This window comes from Anarhichas minor, unplaced genomic scaffold, assembly GCF_050575085.1.
Source record: "Anarhichas minor isolate MPS153535 unplaced genomic scaffold, ASM5057508v1 ptg000010l, whole genome shotgun sequence".
In the NCBI taxonomy this organism is placed as follows: Eukaryota; Metazoa; Chordata; class Actinopteri; order Perciformes; family Anarhichadidae; genus Anarhichas; species Anarhichas minor.
The window spans coordinates 15,799,592-15,823,261 of record NW_027466456.1 but is presented as its reverse complement, the minus strand read 5'-3'; the positions used below and the strand labels follow the sequence as shown (position 1 = coordinate 15,823,261).

Sequence of the window (23,670 nt, the reverse complement as noted above, 5' to 3'; positions counted from 1 at the left end):
CACATTATAGATTATTGATCATTTTGTCAATAAGATTTTTCACCACTTCTCAGAGCCACGGGTGAATGTGCTTGTTTCATCCGACAGTCCCAAGACCAAATGTTAAGTCGTGATATGAAAGAAGACAAAAGAATCTTGTTTTATGTTAATCTTGATAGATGACTTCAATGACTGATCAATTATAAAGGGTACATTTTCTGGTGATAAACTAATGGACTGATTGTTAAACTTGATTGCGATACTCTATTACAATTGAAAGTCCTGAATTCAAAATGTTACTGAAAGTACAGAAGTATTAGCAACAAAATGAACGTCAAAGTATCAAAAGTATTTGTTATACAGCAAAATGGAATGTTATATTACTGGATCATTATTAATGATGTCGAGTTGGAGCTCATTTTAATAGTTCAATCTGTCACAATGCATCATATTGTATAAACGGATTATATGTTTTGCATTTTTACAATAAACCAAAATAGCTGTCAGATAAATGTAGTGGAGCAAAAAGGACAATATGTCTCTCTGACCTGTAGTGGAGTATAAAAGGTAGCAGAACATTTAAAAACGAATGTAAAGAAAAGTAAAGGCACTTTCCAACACTTGCGAAAACTTTGTTGACAGATAAATAAGACGGTGATAAACCTAAACATATTGTCAAGTGTATTGAATCTAGATAAAAGGATATTGACAAAAAGATTCAAGATATTTTTCTCAATCCCCAACATTTCATTTTAAAACACTATAGAAGATGAAACATGAAAAAATGGTAAAGTAGAGGTTTTTACATGTCCAATCCAAAATGTCTCACGGGTGTTCCCATATTCTTGATAGTGCCCACAGGCAAAGGCTGCCTTTTTCTAGGTCCGAATGATAAAACAGCTCAGCAGGTCTATGTGGGGCAATAGGGCACAGCACGACTCTTAATAGTGCTGTGTCAGAAAGCCACAACGACTGTGTATGTGTATTAGGAGTGTTTCAGGAGCCCAGCATGTTGTGTACTTTGAATGTTTTAGGGGCCCAACATGTTGTGTACTTTGAATGTTTTAGGGGCCCAACATGTTGTGTACTTTGAATGTTTTAGGGGCCCAACATGTTGTGTACTTTGAATGTTTTAGGGGCCCAACATGTTGTGTACTTTGAATGTTTTAGGGGCCCAACATGTTGTGTACTTTGAGTGTTTTAGGGGCCCAACATGTTGTGTACTTTGAGTGTTTTAGGGGCCCAACATGCTGTGAGCTACTTTATAATCCAGCTGGAATGCAAAACATCCAGATAAACTGTGCTGAAAGCTGTAACTGGCCACTAACGACCTGCTTTAACAAGCTGTTTCAACCAGTGTTAATTAAGAGAGATTATGTAAAGCGGAGGGTGTTTGGGTGACACAACACATGGGTTGTTATAAGAGTGAACATTTGGTACCAGGTGCTGTTGGTAGCTGTAAGGAGATCAACAATGAAACAAAGTTCAACATCATGTTTCTACATCAAGAGGTTTGTGTTGAAGTAGAATCATGCTCGGGCTGCCTGCTCCAGGGTGCAAGCTGTTTTCCAACTCACTTATTTTTTTAACATCCTTTTTCACACAACCCAAGCCACTGCATATACTGTAATTTAATGTATCCCGTCTGTCTGTCTCTCTGTCTGCCTACCTCTGTATTTATCCAGTCTGTGTGGTATGTTGAGGGGCAACAGGGCGTTTCCCCGACAGCTGAAGTTCAGTCAAGGATAAAGCTCATACACATACACAAAGGCAAAACACCAACTCCATCTAGCCTGCTTGAAAACATGCACATGCCATGTACCAGATGATGATCATATGTCCTGAGAGTTGTGACAGTGGAAAAGGCCAGAAAAACAATTGACTCAGCAAATGTCATGGTAATCTGCATAAGAGTCTGTGATATATCTTTTTGTTTGAAAGTGTCCAAAACAGCAATGGTTTGTCCTTGATGGCAATGTGCCCATTAGACCCTGATTTTTGTCGGTGGTGCAGGAGAAAAGGTCAGAGAGTAATAAGCAAATAACGTTAAATATTCACACTGGGAATATACAGAGCAAACAAATAATATCAGACCAAATGTTTTGTACGAATTGTACAATTTTACGTTACAGTAGACTTTAGAAATCATCTTTTTGAGACCCTGAATATCCACACATACAGGTTTTTTCTGAGAGATCTTGCTCTCTAGACCAAAGTGTTGGACGTACCAACTGATCATATGATCAAAATCTCCATTAGGACCTGTTAGATACACACACACATCTATCTTATGTAGGTGCTGAATTAAAAAAACTGTAACTGAATTATAATTCCCTAATGACTCCCAACTGTATTAACTACTGCTGTTAAAACATCGTACTTTTCTTATAAGACATATTGGACCAAAATCAGCTCTTCATCAGGTACAGAAAATATTGATTTATTTGTCATTTGTAAAAATGCATAAAATTGTAAAAATGTCCATCATATTTCACAGATCATTTCAATACAGACTGTTAAATCAGTACATTTACTTCACTTTATTAAGGTGTAGGAAAACGATGCAAAACAAATCTGAACGGAGATACACTGATTGACTTGATTCACATCACATAATTACATTATCTAAACTCAATTTGGGAGGGTTATATATGTAATTATATTGTTTCTACACCAACAGCATCTAAGTAAAGACATTGAAACAGATAATTATCTCAACCAAAAGGCAGGGTTGAGGAAGAGCATCTTTTGTATGTGATGTCACACAAAGACGTATTTTACGATTGGTTGTTCTACATTTAAGAGCGAACAAAACAGCGTCCTATCTTATAAATGTGGCTTGAATATAAGAGGTTGTGGGGAGACGTGATGAAAAAGACACTTTATAAAGGTTTAATGTGTTGTGCTGTGATGCTTGTGCTACGATTGTGTTGATTACCTGAGTTGTCGTCAAGTTATTACGTGGAAATAAAAATGGTTTCATAAAAGAAGCCAAAGAAAAAACGTTGGCGATAATTGTGAATTATGTCACCGGCAAATATTCAAAGTAACTCTGTTCTACAGTTCATGTGTAGGAATTTACTTCAGAATACTTTGTGATCAATGTATTTGAATACAACACCTATAGGGAAGAAGAGAGGAGGTCACTTATGTCTAGTATCCCTGAGCACATCCATCTGCTCTGGGGTCTGATCCCGCCCACAGCACCCTGGATGGATGATCAGCTTGATTGACAGATGGGTTCCACCAATCCCCCACTGTGATGATCTGTCCCCGCCCAAACTGTGACCTCATGTGGCCTGTGTGTTTGAGCAAAAAGATAAATGGGGGAAAAACTTCTATGACTGAATGAATTCATGAAGAATGAAGCATTTTACAGACAGCAGCAGCTAACTCAGACCCAGAATGCTTCACCAGTTAACCATTAACGAAACACATTACCTTTTCCTACATGTAGCACCTATTTGTAATAAAATACGTATCAATGAGACAAATGGAGCAAAAAAAACTTGACTTGAGTGCAAAAACTCTTACAAATAACCGCTTCGTTGACATCCTGCACAACGGCCTTTTTTCCTCTGTTTTTGTTAGTTTTGTGTTTTATGATGAACGAATGAGAAACTGGTCTACTGTCTGGAACCGTAGCATACTTATCATGTAAAAAACAAAATACCACGCAGACACTGCCAACAGTAATTGTGTAAATAACAAAAGGTACCTGTGATTGGCCAGCTGACTTTGTGGCCCCGTCTTCTCAGCTCCTCAGCTACCTCCTGGCCGACCCCTTCCTCCAAATGAACCGACCACTGATCAGCTAGACACAGAATGTTTAATCACAGTATGATTATCATTCCAAAAAGTGCTTTACACAAGCATGGGACACACTGTCTTCTTTCACAAAATTACCATAAATCTCATGTGAATTCAGTAGAAAAACACCATCCTACTACCTACATAACGGCTGATAAATGGCTGGTGTTTAATCCCAGGATTAGAGCGGCAGACAGCTGGATTGTAATTAGAAAGAGCTGTTGTACGTGATTATAAAATGATGTTTATGCTATCACACTGTTCTCTATATGTGACAGAGTCTGCATGTGTGATTGTGTGTGTGTGTGTGTGTGTGTGTGTGTTTTGAGAGGACATGACATACTTTTGTGGTGATACTGTACATAGACTCTTGGTGCGTCCAGAGCTTGTTGAGGATTCATCCCAAACTCCAACATATTCAACAACACCTAAACACAAGGGCAACGTCAGTCAGTAGCTCATTAACACATTCATCTCATAAGACTGAACCACAATTAAAGCGAGGTGTGTTCAAGTCACTTAATGTAATGAAGTCACCCTAGCCTGCTGCACACAATGGTTTGTGTTTCCAATTTTTGATTTCTCAAATGCCAGCTCTAGTCTGACTATTAAATAACATATTGCAACTTATTTGCAAACGGACAAATCAAAAGATAATGTTCACAAACAACAGAGAGACAACTGATTAATAACCGTGTAAGGGACATATCTTTAATACTTATTATACTTTATCTCAAAGCTAATTTTCTGCAATTCATTTTCCACCTCAGTCTGCTCTTGATCACAGCGTACCTGCACGTGTCCCTGTGGTTGCATCAATGCCCCCATCACTCCCAGTGCAGCAAGGAGTCGTGGTTTTTGTGACGTGGTTGCAGAGTCAGTGAGAAGTGCAGGTATTATGGTGTGAAACGGCCGCTTCCCCCCAGCGACACAGTTAACGTGGTTACGATGCAGACAAAAGTTGGCACCGCGATTCTGTGAGCGGGAAAAAGGGATTTCATGAAAACACTATAATGATAAACTTCATAATAATCAACTTTATCAATCTCCTTTTTCAAGTTTTATTGTCTCTATTTTCAGATTGAATAACTTCTGTGGAAATGAAGTTTATTCCATGTTACCATGTAAGTAGTGCAATATGTCTTCATAGGTCTGGTCCATGATTTCTTTATTTCTATTCATCAAATCCCCTGATGTTGCCACTCAGTGTTACACCCCCTTCTCAACCTCACATGCACACAATGGCATACCCTCTTTCTGACCCCTCACACCTGTAGTGAGAATCCACAATCCTTAGGGACCAGCCCACTTCCAAAGCCCATATAGGTGCTGTTGACAAATGAGCAGGCGTTGCCCTGACTGTCAATCACACAGAAATAGACTGTGTCACTTCCTGCTGTCAGGCCAGGCTCCACTTCTTCCATGGCCCTACAGATAAACACACATCAGACATTGTGGTTGTTACTTTTTTTTCATCTGCTGGCACCAGCAGCATGATTTAGCATACACACAACTCTCTGCAAATAAGCAAATAAATGGATTTCCCTCTATTCCTTTAAGTGTTTTCAATTGCTTAGCATGTTCATGCAGTTTTAAAATGCACTGAAAGATAAATAATAAGACAATGTGCTACTACTTAATGATAATTTATTTTCACAAGGAATACAAATATAGTATTTTTATCAAATATATCTGATAGGAAAATAAAGGTCCTAAGTAACTGTCAACCTTGCACATTGGAAGCTCCGGCTATTGCTTAGATAATCTTTATAATTGTGTGCTTTCTCACTACCTGTTTTCTCAGCGTGTCAGTCCTAATGTTCTTATCAGAGCAAAAAAAAAAAAACATATGACAGCCTTGGTTCAAATATATCGTCGGGTGTCGGCTGAGGAGTCTGATTGCCGGGTGCATGTAAACACAGGTTTAACAGTAACCAGGTGATTGCAGCGCATGTAAACATGATCTATAATTTCCTGCTTTCACTTGATTTCTCCCAATTCCCTGTTTTATTATGTGAACATGACTGTGAAGACAATACGTTTCTTACTGTTTGTATTAATGAGAGACAATGGGTCTGATTCACATTCAATTTAGGGTTGGTTGAATCATAAAGGTTGAGTTAAGGTGATACTAAATAAAGTCCAGGTGTGAGGGGTGTACGTGCGGGATGCAGCCCTCTGCATGCAGTCTAATGCGTTATATGATACGAGTATATATGGTGACTCATAAGTACATATTAGCATATGTGAGACATAAATGGACTCAAGACACACCTTCAGAGTCAAACCAAGTCCAGCTAAGCCAGCCCATGTGTATGGAAAAGGCCTATTTCAAGCCCCTCCCGAGGGGAGAAGCTGGTACACCTCATGCAGGACATGAGAAGGGTCCAGTGTGGCTTGTGCACTGTCTACGTGCACGCCCAGGTATTTCAATTATGGTGTTTTTTTTATGGGTTGAATAATACGTGTGTACATGTGTGCATGTTAAGAGATCGTTAAGAGATTATGAACGGTATAAAAATAATTTTATAGTCTGTTTGTTTTAGACCTGAGGTCAAAGTCTACAGTACTCACCAATAAATACATATTGTTGCCAAAACATACACCCAACACAGGAGACGGAGCAGTGCAGGAGGGGAGGAAGGGCCGAGGCATGAAGGGATTAACATTTATGTCGGGTGAGGGGAAGTAAAAATCTACGGCCCTATCTAAAGTCAACAGAGCACGACGGGTACACACTGGTACTAACGGACACACGCAGAAACACACACCTATCCATGCGGATGCGCTGCGCTCGCTGGTGGCTGTAGCTCTTGTCCAGTAAGGTTTCGAGAGGGACGCTCACATGATCTGGGTCACCCAGGTAACGCAGAGCGTCTGTCAGCGCCAAGCGCACAGCCTCCGCCAGTACATGGATGTAGTCAGAGCTGTTATGGCCTGCAGCCCCACCCAGACACACACACACACAACAGATTAGTGCAAATCTAATTCTATGATGACTTTTGGTTTTGTCCCCTTGAAGGAGTAGAGGAGAGTTTTTTTTCACTGAAGATATTATCCCGTCAACAGTTCAAGTGGAAAGCTACAAGAAGCATCCAACCATCATTACCTGAACCTACACCCCCTTAGGGGTGCAGAGGCAGGGAACACCCTGGACAGGTCGCTAGGAATTCCATTCACCTCCTTTGTAATGTTGTGGAGGCAGAGATTTAAGAGGGGAATATCTAATCCCAGCCAAATAAAACCAAGATAATATGAATAATAATGTGAGTATGCTAAAGGTTTATTTTTTGTTTATGAAGTGAATTTTGATTCATCCACATCGCCAGACTGATATCTATACGTGAGATTCTCTCGTATGGAGTCCTAATGCATCTCTGCTACATCAGCATGCCAGTGAATACCTTTGAGAGGGAAGTTCTCCAGGATGTTGAGCAGCAGTAGGGCAGTCAACCCCTGACTGTTAGGAGGCGGCTCCCACAGACGCACACCCTGAACACACAATGGAGATCATTCCCTCTGCTGACCACGTTTTCAAAAATGCAGACAGATGCTCGCTGACCTCACCTTGTACTCTGTGCTTATGGGGGTGATGACCTCACTGTCATGGCTACTGAGATCATCCAGGGTCATGACTCCTCCATTTTGGGTGATGATTTCGACGATGGCTTGGGCAACTCTGCCCTGGTAGAAAGCTGGTTTGCCACGCTCACCCAGCTCCTGTCGATACATCAGTCCACCAATCAATCAACTGTTCAATCAATCAGCCTATTCTGCCTGTCCATGTGCATGTTTTAAAACCACAGCACAAAACACAGCCATTCAAATATCATGTAATGCAACATGAAAGATATGTGGGTGACGTGTCCGCTATTGTGAGTATCTACAGGTCAAATCAATGTTAGCAAATGAACAGGATGGTGTGTGTGTGTGTGTGTGTGTGTGTGTGTGTGAATGAAAAAAAAAAATGTATCACACACTGTCATCACTGAGGAATCACCGTTATGATGCAATGGAAAAAATCCATCAATGGGGCTGAGGTCACTGCTATTGTTTTAACTGCCTCAGTAACGTGTGTGTGTGGTTATGTGTGGTTATGTGTGTGTGTGTGTGTGTGTGTGTGTGTGTGTGTGGACTTATAAAGGGCGTATTTGGCAGTGTTCCTGCATTATTGAATTAGTAAAGACTGATTGACCGTTTGATGCTGTAACACAGAAGAGCATTGAGCAGTGCATGCTTTACTGGTGACGCACAAGCAGTCAAACACATATAAATACACAAACTGTGAGATCAGTCATCGTTCTAGTGAAGTCACACCGACAGGAAACTACTAATTGAGCGTGGTTTTATGAATGTTACATTGTCCCCGCACATCCAAAAATGCACCACCTCACTTAAAATGGTTTAAGGGGCGAGTTGTAGCGTCTCATCACGACATCTAAATTATGTTTCAAAGAATTTTCCCTTTCTCTGGGGGCCATTTCTCTACAAAAATGTAATAGCGATCCCTCCAATAGTTGTTGAGATATTTCAGCCTGGATCAAAGTGGTGGATCGACCGACAGACACAGACAGACAGACCAATAAGCCTACTTTAATTGGATATTTGTTTGCCGTAGATATAAGCGGCTAACAGTACAAGGTACAAACAGAGGCATTGCTTTCTACTTTTTCCACCTTGAAAGCGTGCCAATATTTTAATAAACTTTAACTTAGATCTGCTGGAAACTACTTTTAAGTGCATTGAGCTATGAAGGATTCTGTTGATGGCCAGGTATACAGGCTCCCTCCATCCTCCCCTTGCAATTTGCCATGTCCTTCCTATTTTGACCAGCCCTGTATTCCTTCCTCCATCAACCTTGTTTCCCATCCATATTGAGTCCAACACACTAATGGGTTCAGAGTTAATTATCCATGCTGCCCCTGGGTTCATTCAAGGTCTTCCTATATAGAAGGCTAAGTCAAGTTTAGAAAAGAATAAAACCTCTGGGAAGACGAGGCAACAGCAAACAAGTATTCTGTTTCCTTCTGTTCTAAATAACCAGAGTTCAGAAAAGAATGGCCCAGTGCTCCTCACATGACCTATTAACATGCGTTGTGTGTTTGTTAGTTTCAATGATTTACCTTCAGGGTCTGGGCCAGGGTTGGGTTTCTGAATACTTGTCCACATTTGGGGGCCTGACCATCGATCAGCAGGTCTCCACCTAGTTCCTTCCCATCATCTCTCAGAGCAGCGACCCATTTTGCCCAGTGGTGAGCCGTTACCTCTGCAACAGGATACCCCACTTCTGCAAGCTCCACTGCCCCGCTCAGCACCTCCTGCAAGGACAGCTAGGGAAACAGGGAAACAGGAAAACAGGGAGAGGAAGCATGCGCTTATGACCTCACAGGAAACCTCGCTGAGCAGGAAGTGTGAGTCATTGTTTTGAGGAGAAATATTTGGAGACCAACTGGTTTGTAATTTCCTCTGAGGGTTTTCAGCCCGTGCAAATGAGGAAACCCTTCACGGTTACTTTATTATGATGTGCTATTTACTTTTCTGATGTCCCAAAATTCCCTTAATGTTAACAATACTCACTTCCATTACATTAATAATATATTTAATTTCCTAAGACACATTTTGATAGCATAAAACAAACAGTTGTGAACGTGTTGCATGTATCTCGTAACTGTTCTCAAAATCCAATTATAGCTGCACTGACATTATCTACAATTCATCGTATGTTTTCTCCTTAAGCCCCACTTCCCAAAAAGCACAGTCTGCTCTAATTGGCTTGCGAGAAAAATATGGCGCACCTTTTTAAAGGCAGTTCTCAAGTCGTGGGGGGAGATACTCAGATGGAGGGAGGTATATTCTTATGAGCCCGCATGTGACATAGGAAGGGGAGCCAAATCTGAATGGTTTACGGAATCACATGTTTTCTAATCTAGGTAGCCCAGAAAAACTGACTGGTTGTCTTATTTCACAGTTTGTGGTTTGGTAGGGACTCCAGATAGCCAAATGTATGTGCACACAAAAAGTTGGTTTTTCATAATATGTCCCCTTTAAGCATTCATTCTGCTAGGACAAATGAAGTTTGAGTGGACATACAATGCAAAAATACACACAACTTAAGACCACGTAACTGCTTTATATCCATTTTAAAACAGGAGCTCTAAAACTACGGGCACGGGTACCAAGTCCAGCCTGTGAGGACAATGTCAATTTTGAGTTTTATTGTGAAGTCCTGCCCACAAATAAAATTTGTTTACACATTTACATTTTTCACCAGTCTTTTATTTTGGAGTTTTATTTTTTTTTATTTTTAACAAGACTGCAAAATTAGGTTGACCTGAGAGATAAGACAGTTCCAAGAGACATGGACTGATTGTATATTTGTGAAGTGCAGTGTGACTGCTCTCATCTGCCAGGAGTACAATTTAAAGCAGACGAGTCTTCAGCTTTCAAATGATTATTGCTGAAGTATATTGTTTACACGGGAGTTTTTGTCTGCTGAGTTCAAGTCCCAACCCCCCAGGAGAGAAAAAACAGATCAGTGGCTCCAATTAATTCAAGTTTAGGAGCCATAGTTCAAAAGCTTGCCCACATTTTATTAGACCTGTAAAAAAACATACCTACCTACCTACCATAAAAGGCTAAGTAACCCCTGTTTGACCAAAAAAGGGAATATCCATAGAGCCAGTTTGTATCTTCTTGACCCACCTTCAACACCACTGTTGACACAAGTGTCAAAAGTCCTACTTCCAAGTGTGTTTGTTAGTGGTGTTCCAATAAGGCTCCCTTTGCAGTGTTTACATGTAGGTTGTTTACGTCATGTGAATGATTATGTTCGATGGGCTTTTGGCTACCTGGGTGTTGCATAAAACACAGCACACACAGATGAATACACAAACACACCAAACCTTGTGACTGCCAAACAGCTGCACGGTATCGCACCAACATGCAGGGGCCCCTGGTACTGTGACATTCAAGGCATCAGCAGGTGAGGGAGGTGCCTCCGCAGTGTAACCACGTCCTTCCAGGAAGTCCAGAGTCTGAGCTCTGGGCGAACGACCACTGAGGACACAGAGGGAGGCTCAGTTAATCATTCTGTACTATGAAGACAACAGCAGCGAAAGAAGAGTTTCCACCTGCCGTTAATTCCTCTGATCTCTCCGGTGTTTCCGTTGTAGAACAAGCAGAAGGCGTCTCCACCAGGACCGGTGCTGCACGGCTCTGTTACCACCAGCGCTGCTGCTATAGCAATCGCAGCATCTGCTGCATTACCACCACGCTTCAAGATATCTGGACACAAACACACGACCATGTGTGATTAATACAACCCTAGACCCTAAAAGGTCCTTATCAGTGTATGGTTCAGGTACAATTTACTACCACTTTGAGTATCTCACATGTGGAGTAACTTTACATATTACAAACATAACGTATCTTCTCAATTTCTCCTGTTCAGATGTCCCACGTACCATCTTAGCTTTGTGAGCAGTACAAATAAAATGCCCTTCACCTTCATTGGTATCTCAAATCTCAGAGGCACTCTGACAGAAATAAACAAAAACATAGATGGATGGTTGCCAGTAATAGGATATTTGTAGTTTTGGCAAGAGGTGAAATGATTAGACAATCAGTAGATTGTCTCAAGCTAAATTGTCAAAACGTTCTTCAGTTCCAGGATCTCCAGTATGAGGACTTGCTGCTTTAATTTATCTTATATGACGGTCTACTGAATATGTTTGTTTGGGCATTTTGTAGGAAAGAAATCAGCAAAATGTCACTTTGGGCTCACAGAGATTGTTTCAGTTACCATATTATTTTATATTTTACAGACAAAATTAATCAAGAACATAATTGGTAATGGACTTTGGCTAAATGCTTATAAACTGACGTTACCGTGTCACATACAGTGTGGGGTCTGAATGAAAACCATATCTTCTCGTCAGTGAGGTTTGACTCAGAATAGCACTTGTTGTGCTAACAGTTTTGTAGCTAATTCGCTAGCATTAGGTTTAGGTTAGCGTTTAATTAACCAGGGTTAACTGACGTTACATTAACTGCCTGCATGTCCTTATGTGGAGCAAATTCTTGGTAGATTTTTCCAAGTTTAAGTGAAAATTATGTTTTTTGTTCTTAGTTTCCTTCCTGATTTTATTAACTAGTTATTATGGGGAAAAACCGAAACGTATTCAGGAGATTGTCACTTTGTTGCCTACTTTAGATCATCGTGGCGAATTGTTTTCCACTCACCGAGTCCTATACTGGTAGCTAGCGGCTGGCTGGATGCCACACAGCCGTGTAAACACACAACAGGTGACCGGCGAGAGGAGAAAGACAAGTCGCTATCCATCCCGCTTTAACTACCAGCGACTGCTGGCAGAAACAAGGCAACACAACAGGGACAATTAAACCGTACTGGACTGGTTACTGACAGGACTCGCAACTTCTAATCGGTTACTCGGGTATCAATTGAGTTTGGCTCGACTGGGACGGGGACAGTACAGGGACGGCAGCAGAGAAACGGATGACCGATTACATCGATGGATGCTGAAACCTGTTGTTTTTTTTTGTACTTAACTGATATTCACATTTTATCTTCAGGCCATTATTCAAGAGAAATCATGATGGAATAACAAGCTAGTTAGAGGCATTAGAGGTTATATGTGTCATGTGTCGGGACCCACCAGACGCATCTAGCAGTTTTTCATCTATTTATCATTTGTTTTGCCTGTAAAACACTTACAACAACAAGTATTAAAAGCATTCTTAGTATGATTAATGGCACCCCTAATGGTGAATATAAAATGTCACAATATATTAAATGTCACAATATATTAAATGTCACAATATATTTACTTATGGAATGTATTATATGTTTACAATATGTTTACTTATAGAGGATATTATATGTTACAGCATATTTACTTATAGAAGTGCTAAACCATAAAAGCATAATCATTGAATGTATTAAACTAAAAAGTATAATCACTCACTGTATGTATTAAACACGGTAAAGAATAGTCGTGAGAGCCAGAAAGGGATATTTGAGTGAGGCTTTTCAGAAGATGATCGTATGAGGCAAGCTGAGCATGCAGAGACACCGTCAACAGGAAGTGGTCAGACGAAGGTGGCCGACTGATGGTGGCCGATTTGAATGTGGGTGAATCTATCGATATGCATATTGTTGTTGCTGGCAGAGAATCTTCTTTTTTTGAACAAAGAAAGAATAAAATAATAATAATATTGGACAATGCAGTCTCTTGGCTGAAGTTTAGGTTTCTATCCAATTGAGTCAGGAGATTAAAAGGTTGTAGGTGTGTGTGTGTGTGTGTGTGCGTGTGTGTGTGTATGTGTGTGTGTGTGCTGGTACTTCCTTTACTTTCATTACTGAAACCAGACAGAAGTCGGGCTCAGCAACACTGGCAGCATCAGTACACATCTTCAATTATTGGATTTATATCTACCACAGTTAGTACTGCATGCTATACTAGTACACATTAAGGTTTTACAGCAGCAACAGTAACCCTTTAACAGAGCAGCTACGGTTCGACTGTCTCAAGATGTCCTCGGATATTTACGCTAAACCAGATCTATCAAAGAAGGTGAGATACGACAGAAAGGTGCAGGAAGTAGATTGGGAGGAAAGGGAGGTGGACATCTACGAGAGGGCCGACGCTATCGGAGACCATCGCGCTGATACTCAGCCACCCGGAGGAGGTGAGAAATCATAAAGAAATCATCGTATGTTTGTTGTTATCTTTGAATCGTGTTTGAATGAAATAAGAAACATTTACATTCTGACCTCAGTTTTAAAGCTCTGAGTATAGGACTCATTATCTGGTGTTGTGCTGCTGTTTTGGTGCCACTTTAGTTCAAACTACTGGAAAAAAGAAAAGCAAACTGGATCTAAAATGTAATTGTTTTGGGCATCATTCTTTCTGAGATCTGAGGAAGCATCAACTCTTGTCATGACAGTGTTACAACAGAGTGGAAAGATCAACCACGTGACAGGAAGAAAGTAAAGTCTGTAGATTATCATCATCAATGCAGAGTCAGCGGAGTCAGTCGGAGCGGGAGATCGACAGACGGATCGGTGCAGCTGCAGCAGTAAAGCAGGCGCTGCACCGGACCGTCTTGGTGAAGAGGGAGCTGAGCCGGAAGGCAAAGCTCTCAATTTACCAGTCGGTCTACGTTCCTACCCTCACCTATGGTCACGAACTCTGGGTCGTGACCGAAAGGACAAGGTCGCGGCTACAAGCGGCCGAAATGAGCTTCCTCCGTAGGGTGGCCGGGCTCAGCCTTAGAGATAGGGTAAGGAGCTCGGTCATCAGGAGGGAGCTTGGAGTCGAGCCGCTACTCCTTCGCGTCGAAAGGAGTCAGCTGAGGTGGTTCGGGCATCTAATTAGGATGCCTCCTGGACGCCTCCCACTGGAGGTTTTCCAAGCACGTCCAACTGGGAAGAGACCCCGGGGAAGACCCAGAACACGCTGGAGGGATTACACCTCCCAGCTGGCCTGGGAACGCCTCGGGATCCCCCAGAATGAGCTGGAACATGTTGCCGGTGAGAGGGAGGTCTGGGTCAGCCTGCTTGGCCTGTTGCCACCGCGACCCGACCCCGGATAAGCGGAGGAAAATGGATGGATGGATGTTTAAGGGTGTTGAAATGATTCATCGTAACAGAATGTTAGAAACTAATGAAGCTGCTCTCTGTGCCTCTTTAGGACCGCGTACTGAGAAGTATCCTCCGGCCGTCCGAAGCAGACCTTTAAGGGTTGCTGCGTTCTGTCTAGGACTGCTGTGTTTTCTGTTGATCACTGGAATCATCCTCTTATCCATACGCTGTAAGATAAAGTACAGCACCTTCATCAGAAATCCTCCATCAAAAGATTAAATGACTACAGGCCTGTCGCCCTGACGTCTGTGGTCATGAAATCCTTTGAGAAACTGGTGTTGACCCATCTGAAGGACATCACAGGGCCCCTGCTGGACCCCCTGCAGTTTGCCTACTGTTGGAGCTATTTATTTGATATTGTATTTTGTTATTTCATTTATAAGTATTGTTTAATTATTGTAGATGTTTTATATATTAAGATTATTTTTCTCTTTAATAGTAATTTGTTTAGTTATATTGTTTTTTGGGTAATTACTGTGGGCACCTGTTGCTATATATATGAGTAGAAGGATAGGACCAGCATGCACCGGGGTGGGCGTATAGTTTTTACCAGCATATCACATCACAGGAGAGACAGCACGACAGGAGTTTTGTTAGTTCGTTTGTTTGTTCGTTTATTTGCTTTATTCAATAAACACAAAAATCGGAATCCTGCATGGACAATCCACTCTCTTCTGGCTGCGTAAAAATACCGACCACGGTGCATCAGTGGCGTTTGAGTATTGTTTGTTTAAGTTGGATGAAGTTGACAAATGGCCACTACACCTACCGTGCAAACAGGTCAGTGGATGATGCAGTCAACATGGGACTGCACTACATGCTGCAACACCTCGACTCCCCAGGGACATATGCAAGGGTTCTGTTCGTCGACTTCAGCTCAGCGTTCAACACCATCATCCCAGCAATACTCCAAACCAAACTCTCCCAGCTCACTGTGCCAGCCTCCACCTGTCAGTGGATCACAAACTTCCTGACTGACAGGACGCAGCAGGTGAGGCTGGGAAAAATCATATCCAGCACCCGGACTATCAGCACTGGCGCCCCCCAGGGGTGTGTGCTCTCCCCACTGCTCTTCTCCCTCTCTACACCAACGACTGCACCTCAGAGAACCCGTCTGTTAAACTCCTGAAGTTCGCAGATGACACAACGGTCATCGGCCTCATCAGGGACGGTGATGAGTCTGCGTACAGACGGGAGGTTGAACAGCTGGTCCTCTGGTGCGGTCAGAACAACCTGGAGCTTAACAGGCTCAAAACTGTGGAGATGACAGTGGACTTCAGGAGGAGCCCCCCAACACTGCCCCCCCTCACCATACTCAACAGCACGGTGTCTGCTGTGGAGACCTTCAAGTTTCTGGGATCCACAATCTCCCAGGACCTGAAGTGGGCCCCCAACATCAACACCATCAGAAAAAAGGCCCAGCAGAGGTTGTACTTTCTGCGCCAGCTCAGGAAGTTCAACCTGCCTCAGGAGCTGCTGATCCTGTTCTACTCCACCATCATCCAGTCTGTTCTCTGCTCCTCTATCACTGTGTGGTTTGGATCGGCCACCAAACAGGACAGGAACAGACTCCAACGGATTGTCAGGTCTGCAGAGAGGATCATTGGTTCCAGCCTGCCCTCCATCCCGGACTTGTTCACCTCCAGAGTCAGGAAATGGGCTGGAAAGATCACTGCAGACCCTTCACACCCTGGACACTAGCTGTTCCAACTCCTCCCCTCTGGTAGGCGCTACAGGGCTCTGTACGCCAAAACCACCAGACACAGGAACAGCTTCTTTCCACTGGCCGTCACTCTCATGAACAATAAATAAGTCATACTGCACTACCTCTGTTTGCACTGTTACCACCACTTGCACTATCACAATTCCATTGCCATTGTTTATAGGTTTATGTTCACATGTGTGTCTGTATATATATATATATATATATATATATATATATATATATATGTACACTTTTTCTTTTGGATATATATTTATACTTATATTGTATATACTGTAGCTGTTAAATGTTTATACCTACATCTGTTCTACTTTTTTTGCTGCCCTTTTTTATTCTTTATATATATTTTTTTGTTGTTTATTGTAAATTTGTGTTTGTACATTGAGAGCGGAGTGGAAACCGGAGTCAAATTCCATGTATGCGTAAGCATACATGGCCAATAAAGCTGATTCTGATTCTGATTCTGATTCTGATTCTGAGGAGGACTGACCATCGGAGCAGAGGGCAGGCGGAGTCCGAAGGAGGCGGAGCCCGAAGCCAGGAGGGGGCTATTGGATTTCAGCCAATCACTGAAGCTGATACTGGACATTTGAACTTTCGGACTTAGAGACATTGTTTCACAGAACAAATAATTAGATCACTCGGAGCCGTCGGACAGCTAACCAGCTCGGCTGGTCTGTGCGGGGAATTCGTTTGGTCTCTGCTTCATGAAAGATATTTCTATCGATAGAGTAATTCAGTTTGTAACTGTCTTATCTTCTGTTAATTATTAAATACTTTTTTGATTATAAACCGGATCCAGCTGATTTTTGGCACGACTCTGCTGACGAAAGATATCAGGAGTGAGAGTGAGACGTGCGGGCTTCCATAGTTCTGGGGAGAGGTTCTGAACTCAACACAACCACAGTGAAATGTTAGGAATAAACCAGGCCATAAGTATGTCAAACAGACACAACTACAAGTATTGATGCGTTTGCACTTAATGCCCATTTCCCCCCTAAAGCTAAAATCCAAGTTCTGAGAACAAGAATTCAATAATTAAGTTTAGGATGGAGAGCAGAAATTCTTGGACAAATTGTCAGCCAAAATATTAGAGCATCAAGAATAAGGAGAGAATAGAAGCTGTAGGTCATTCAGGTGATGTTGGACTTATTAATGGGCTATCCTGCCACACAGTAAGGTTTTAAACAGTCAGGCTTTTTTGAATTTGCATGACGTCAGAGCCCACTTTTTGAACATTGTTTTTACTTTTAAAAAGTAAATAAAAAACATGATCATCACCAATTAAATCATTGAGACCTGAAAAAGTGAGACCAGAGGCCAGGATCCTTTCGAATGTTATCAGCTAATAAATGACCAAGTCCAAAGTTGTGAAAATGTCCACAGATTAATGACATGTGTTTGTCTTTTCACTCCACAAATAGCAATTCGAATTATAAAACTCTGAAAATAAATGATTTTATGATAGATATTTTTAATCAACGTTAATTCAAGTTTACAGGATGCACAGGTGAAACCTATGACCTGATTAGTTAGTTACAGCTGTTAAAAAAAAGTGATTACCAGGCAGGTTTGTGGTCAGATGATCGTCAATTTGTCCTTATTATTGGCATTTTGTGGGGTTTTAATGTGATAATTTCTCAGAATCATAATGTTTCACTAATAGATTTCTCACATACTGTAACACGTGATGAAACATTACTTATGAGAAATGATTACGTTGTTATAGAACTTTACAGATTAGACAGTTCTAATGAGGAACTCTGTCTTGTTCCCACTAAACCAGTTGTGCAGATTAGCCATGAGGGCTCCACTGTATCGACCAACTGTCTGTCTCTTCCTCTTCTGTCTCCATGAGCACAAAACACATGGTAGAACATTAACCACTGTGTCTTCAGCGGTGTGTCAGTGTGCACACAGGGGTGCTCCCACAGTGTGTGTTTGCATGCAGTCACAAGCGTGTGCACGTGTGTTTGTACATGCGTGTATGTGATCCTGCCATATTACAGCTGACTGCTATAAAAGTGAAGCAGTGAGGCGGGGTGTGGGCTATAAAGGCTCAAATATAGCATAAACCAAATAAGAAACAGGACACGTGAGGCAGACAGGTTCACTGAGAAGATTCAGTAAGGCGGACAGAGCTTTTTGAAGGGACAACCAAGCTTTAGCAGAACTGGTGGTGTTGGAAAGCTGCAGTTTTAATTTTTTTATTCTATAACCAAGACGTCCTTGCTTTGTCAGATTGAGATTCAATTGAAAGACCACCATTAGTGGGGGTTTGAGACACTTTAGGGGCCGTTACTTGTCGTGGAGGTTGAAGCATCAGTGTCAAAATGTGTTCAGGCGGCTTTGCCAAGTGTTTGGGGATCAGTCTGATGCCTCTGTCGATTGTATGCGTGCTGTGTAACATCCTGCTCTTCTTCCCCGGGGGAAAAGTTGTGGAGAGCGAACACATCACAGACGAAGCCTTGTACTGTGGAGGCATTCTGGGATCCGGAGTGTTGGTGAGTACGTTGAAATTACGACACTTGACAGTAATAGCCGGTAAAATTCAGAATAGAGTACACTGCGTGATATCAGCATGATTTTGTCACAACTGATTTCTTTTGATGTTTTTGTAAAGTTTTAAAAATGTAATAAATTGCAACTTAAGCACATGATACGGAATGCATTTTGTCATCCCGATGCTATCTCTGTGTCTGTAGACTCATGAACACAGTATAGATTATAAATAACAAAAAATGAATTTAATGCCGCAACTAACAATTATTTTTAATCATAGATTAATCTGCCAATTATTTTTATTTTTATTTCCATCCTAAATCCATTCATTATATAAAATGTCAGAAATGAGCACAAAAATAATAAGTTTTAGTATTCCAGATCTAACGGTGATGGCTTGATCTTGCTCTCGATTTTGCTTGCTTGCTCAGCAGTTCAGAACCTAAATATATTTAGTTTGCTATAATAAAGAAGAAGAAAAAGGCAAATCCTCATTTAAGAATGGAATTGAATGTTTTGCATTTTGAAAAAAATGATTTAGTAACAGATCCAATTAGCTCTAAAATGTAGGCCTACACATAGGCAAGTACGGTACAAGTCATGTATCTCGTACCGTACTGCTAGTTCACATGAGAGATATTGAGAAAACAGAATATTATCGAATGCATTTTAAAGAATCTAGGACCCAGTTTAAAACCACTACGTGTGATTTTAGAACCTTTCAAATTATTCTATTGGCATCAATCCTGATGAAAATTGGTGCAGAGTTAATAAATGGCAAGTTTAGGAACTAGTTACTTCATATCTTAATGATTATGGTGGGCAGTTCAATTTCCTCCTGGACCTGCATACAGCAGAGGAACAAATAATTCATCATCTTCTTGACTGTTTTATATCTGTGTGTGTGTGTGTGTGTGTGTGTGTGTGTGTGTGTGTGTGTGTGTGTGTGTGTGTGTGTGTGTGTGTGTGTGTGTGTGTGTGTGTGTGTGTGTGTGTGTGTGTGTATGTGTGTGTGTACTTGGGGTGTGTTTGGGCAACAGATGATCTTCCCGGCTCTGGTCTTCTTGGGTCTGAAGAACAATGACTGCTGCGGTTGCTGTGGCAATGAAAGCTGTGGGCGGAGATTTGCGGTGAGGAGATATTTCACAGTTTAACTTCTCACCATCATGAAATTATTATTCACTGCTCTGGCTTGTCAAAGTTATGCGAGGATCCAAATTAGACTCACAAGACGGGATGAAATTTAATTTCTGCAAAATAATTTTGCAGAAACTGGTGTTTTGTTTTAGTTTGGGAGGAAAAATCTTGTGAAAAAATGACGCACACACATATTTACATGAAGGTCAATAAAACACTGAGGATTAGGAAGTAAGCCAACATCATAAATTCAAACATGTTAGCCTAACAGCTTAACAACTGCAATTGTTATCATGTACAATATCACAACGCTGGAACTGAAGCAGCTAAGTGGAATTCAGCCATCATTAATTTCATAATTCTGCTTTCCTCAGTAGAAAAGGTCTATTAAACCGGCCTGTTGTTGGTGTAGTGGCCGCAATCGCAAGTGCAAATCATGTGACACCCAAGGACCCAGAAAGTAATTTTTCTATATAGACCCTGTACAAAAGCCATCCATTTAAACAGCCAGTCAAGTATACAGTCAGCCAGAGAATGACGCCTGCAGCAGGAAGAAGAACTACTGTTTTTCCCAACTGTGTTGCTGAAACAGATTTTGTTGGAGTGACCAGACTGCCTATTTGTCCTCCTACTTGTTTCAAAGTGCTATTGGATATTTTCAACCTATGTGAATGGCAATAACTTGTTAATTTAGGTCCTTACCATTAATTGGAGTTCAATTCGAATAAATAAATAAATAAAAAATTATGAAATATTATTTGCGGCACAAAAACTTCAGCACAACATTTTGTGGCAGTTTATGGTTTATTCAGCTTATTTTTTATGTGAGGGATTTTTATGAATGATCAACTTTTTTGAATTTGCTCCACATTTACGTCTTTGTATTATATACATAATATTATGAGCTGTGCTCGCCACAAGAGGACCTCGATTAGTAACTTCTCCAGAAAGAAAAACATTTTCACCACAAACAACTTTTATAGACTATGTGCCTTTTTATTTTATTTTTGGTAGGAATAGGTACAAAGAAACATATGAACCTCATGAATGGCCCAGCAAAAAATGAATGAATGAATTCATTAAAGAGAGATAATAGGGCATTAAGGCTTACAGGGTGTTGCTTGATTTCATTCTACCAGGATCTACAGTATCTCACCTGTTAACTAAAGTTTAATAATTTGTAAAATAAACACAATGGCACTATGTAAACACCATCCATGATTTATACCGCAATAAAAGCAAAAACACACATTCACACCCAAATTGTGAAGAAATTCCTGTGTCACATGACTTTATCACACATAGCTGCTATTGTTGCGGTTCAGACACACATACTGATCGATACTTCAGGAATGTGTAGGTGTGTTTGTGTGTGTGCGGTCCAGGAAAGAATCAGCAAACAAAATTCTGTCAGATTACCACACACACACACACACACACACACATACAAACCTCAGTAGGTTCGTGACCCTCAGCCTGGTCTCTGCACACTGAGATAACAACTTCAATGGAGTGACAGAAGTTAAACGCGAGATTGCTAAAATATTGATTTCCATTAACTTCTTCTTTTCTCTCTAGATGCTGACCTCCATACTGTTTGCAGCTGTGGGTGTTGTGGGGGCTGGTTACTCAGTTATAGTTTCTGCTGTGGCCATAAACCACGGACCTGAGTGTCTGGTTAACATCACAGGCAAGCAATGGGACTATCCCTTCTCAAACGGGTGAGACACACACTACTCAAATTAAGTATTAAAATGGTTAAATCTTATTCTAAATTACCTGCATAATCACTAAAGATGTGCATGTGGTTTCTTTCATTGAAAGATAGATAGATTTTTCTTTTCATAATTACGACTAGCATTTTGTGAAAGAATAGCTTGACATTTGGGAAATAAGCTTATTTGCTTTTTGCTGATAGTTAGTGGTGTTGATCCTCTCGTGTCACTCATGGCAATAAAAGTGAACAAGCATATATCCCAAAATGTCAAACTATTTCTTTAATTAACTGATTCGTCGTGGGTATAAAAGGAGAAAAAAAGAAGGAGAATAGCATTTTAACATCCAAATAAGTACACATTTTAGGGGTCACCTCCAGGTTTGGTTTGGTCTCAGACTGCTGTTCATTAAGTCTTTTGTCGGTTCTTGCCATTTCCCCAATCTAGTGTTGCATGTGATGTCTTGCAACACAGTAGAACAAGAACAAAAAGCTTGATAAACCAAACTTCATTCAATGTAGCTCACTTTAAGAATCAAACATATTTTCATTGGTGCCACCTCTGCTGCAGTTCACTCTTTTAACGTAAAATATCATTAACACCAGGCTAGGTAAAACATTGAACTCACTCACTAATTAATCTGTTCTTCATAAATTTAAACTGTCTACAGATAAAAACCTGCTGTCTCTTCTTCCCCCTCCCTCTCCAGTGACTACCTGTCCAACAAAACTGTCTGGACGACGGCTTGTTTGGAGCCGCCCGGCGTGGTGTCCTGGCATCTCTCTCTGTTCTCTGTGCTGCTGGTCATGGGTTTAATCCAGATGGCACTGTGTGCTGTGCAGGTGGTGAACGGCCTGCTGGGATGTCTGTGTGGCGACTGCTGTGGCGGGGTCAGTATCTAGTCTGAGATAAGACGGGTTCAGCTGAGTCAATTTGTGAGAAGAATTGGATGAATTTGAAGCGAAATCTACAAACATTTATTTTTATTATTATGGTGATTATGATTATTGGTATTCTTGTTACTAATTATCTATTTTTCTTTCTGTAAAACTGTAGCAATAAAAAGAACTGTACTGTTGTGTAGTAACTCCAGAATCGGATAACTAAGTATCTAACAAATGGTGACAAAAGGGAAAATAAAGAAAACAATTCAGTCACTGAAAAGCACTAAAATCACAGACACGAAAGAAACACAGAAGACATAATAGATAGTTTTCTCTTTGTAACATAAATTTTGTGTAAAGAGAGAGTATTGAAAATGTTCATGTTTGTCTTTCAGGGTGATTGAGCCGTCTGAGCACTTCCTACAGCTGTGAGAGCCAGCAGACGGCTGCTTCTTGTATTTATTCTGTTTTTAGAGGATGACAGTAGTTTCTTGCTTCATCTTGCTTCAGCTCTACGTTTTTGCATAAGAGTTCCTCGATTACACTGTGTGTATCAACAACACTGGTGAAATGACAGAGCTCTAATTTAAAGGGTTTTCCATTTACTCTCTAGCAAACATTAATGACAGTTTATTTTTATTATTAAATCTGAATGTGCATTTCTGGCTCTAATTAATTTCTAACACTACTGTATTTAATGATTTTCGTCGTGCTATATATTTTTGAATCAGTGTTTGCCCCTTCAGCTAAGTCAGTAAATAAAGATCATACTGTTGAAGCAGATGGGAGCATAAGACAGGATGAAACCAAGCTATTGTTTTAAATGTTATTTTTTTTCTTATCCAGTCAAACCTAAACAAAGGCAGCAACTTATTAGAAAACAACCTTTTAGAAAAATAGATGTTGCATGACTGCACCCTGCTGGGCATTTTGGTGTTGTAAGCACGAGTCTGATAGGGGTTAAAAGGTCATAGAGATGAACCTACGAGTATCTACAGCATCAATAAAACTTACATCTTACTTCTCACTGACAAATATATGCCGGGGTCCAGGCCTTTGAATCCACCCACTCCACCGGGTTTGAGTCAACTGAAACGGAGTGTAATGAGTTGTCAGTTCTGTCTGATATCAGGCAAAACAATTATTACAATGCTTTTATCCCAAAAATGCTTCTGCAACATACTTCAGTACGGCTGTTATCAATGATGAAAAACAATTGTGCTATGGAGGTGTTTTTTTGTAGGTGTGCCACAGGCC

General features: G+C 40.9%; 2 protein-coding genes across 2 annotated transcripts; one reads left to right on the top strand and one right to left on the bottom strand.

Annotated features, from left to right (window-relative positions):
• Positions 1 to 2,398: 2,398 nt before the first annotated feature.
• On the bottom strand, positions 2,399 to 12,247 carry LOC142946825 (glutathione hydrolase-like YwrD proenzyme). The gene is made up of 12 exons (XM_076088384.1): positions 12,031 to 12,247; positions 10,920 to 11,073; positions 10,692 to 10,845; positions 8,913 to 9,119; positions 7,357 to 7,509; positions 7,194 to 7,281; positions 6,561 to 6,726; positions 5,061 to 5,217; positions 4,582 to 4,764; positions 4,133 to 4,217; positions 3,698 to 3,793; positions 2,399 to 3,278 (listed from the first exon to the last, which is right to left on the bottom strand). Exons 1-12 carry the CDS (start codon positions 12,128 to 12,130, stop codon positions 3,133 to 3,135), a joined length of 1,689 nt encoding a protein of 562 aa, XP_075944499.1. The 5' UTR covers positions 12,131 to 12,247; the 3' UTR covers positions 2,399 to 3,132.
• Positions 12,248 to 18,508: 6,261 nt separating this feature from the next.
• On the top strand, positions 18,509 to 22,431 carry tm4sf4 (transmembrane 4 L six family member 4). The gene is made up of 4 exons (XM_076087878.1): positions 18,509 to 18,679; positions 19,718 to 19,807; positions 21,393 to 21,535; positions 22,239 to 22,431. The coding sequence occupies exons 1-4, from the start codon at positions 18,509 to 18,511 to the stop codon at positions 22,429 to 22,431; spliced, it is 597 nt and encodes a 198-aa protein (XP_075943993.1).
• Positions 22,432 to 23,670: the final 1,239 nt, after the last annotated feature.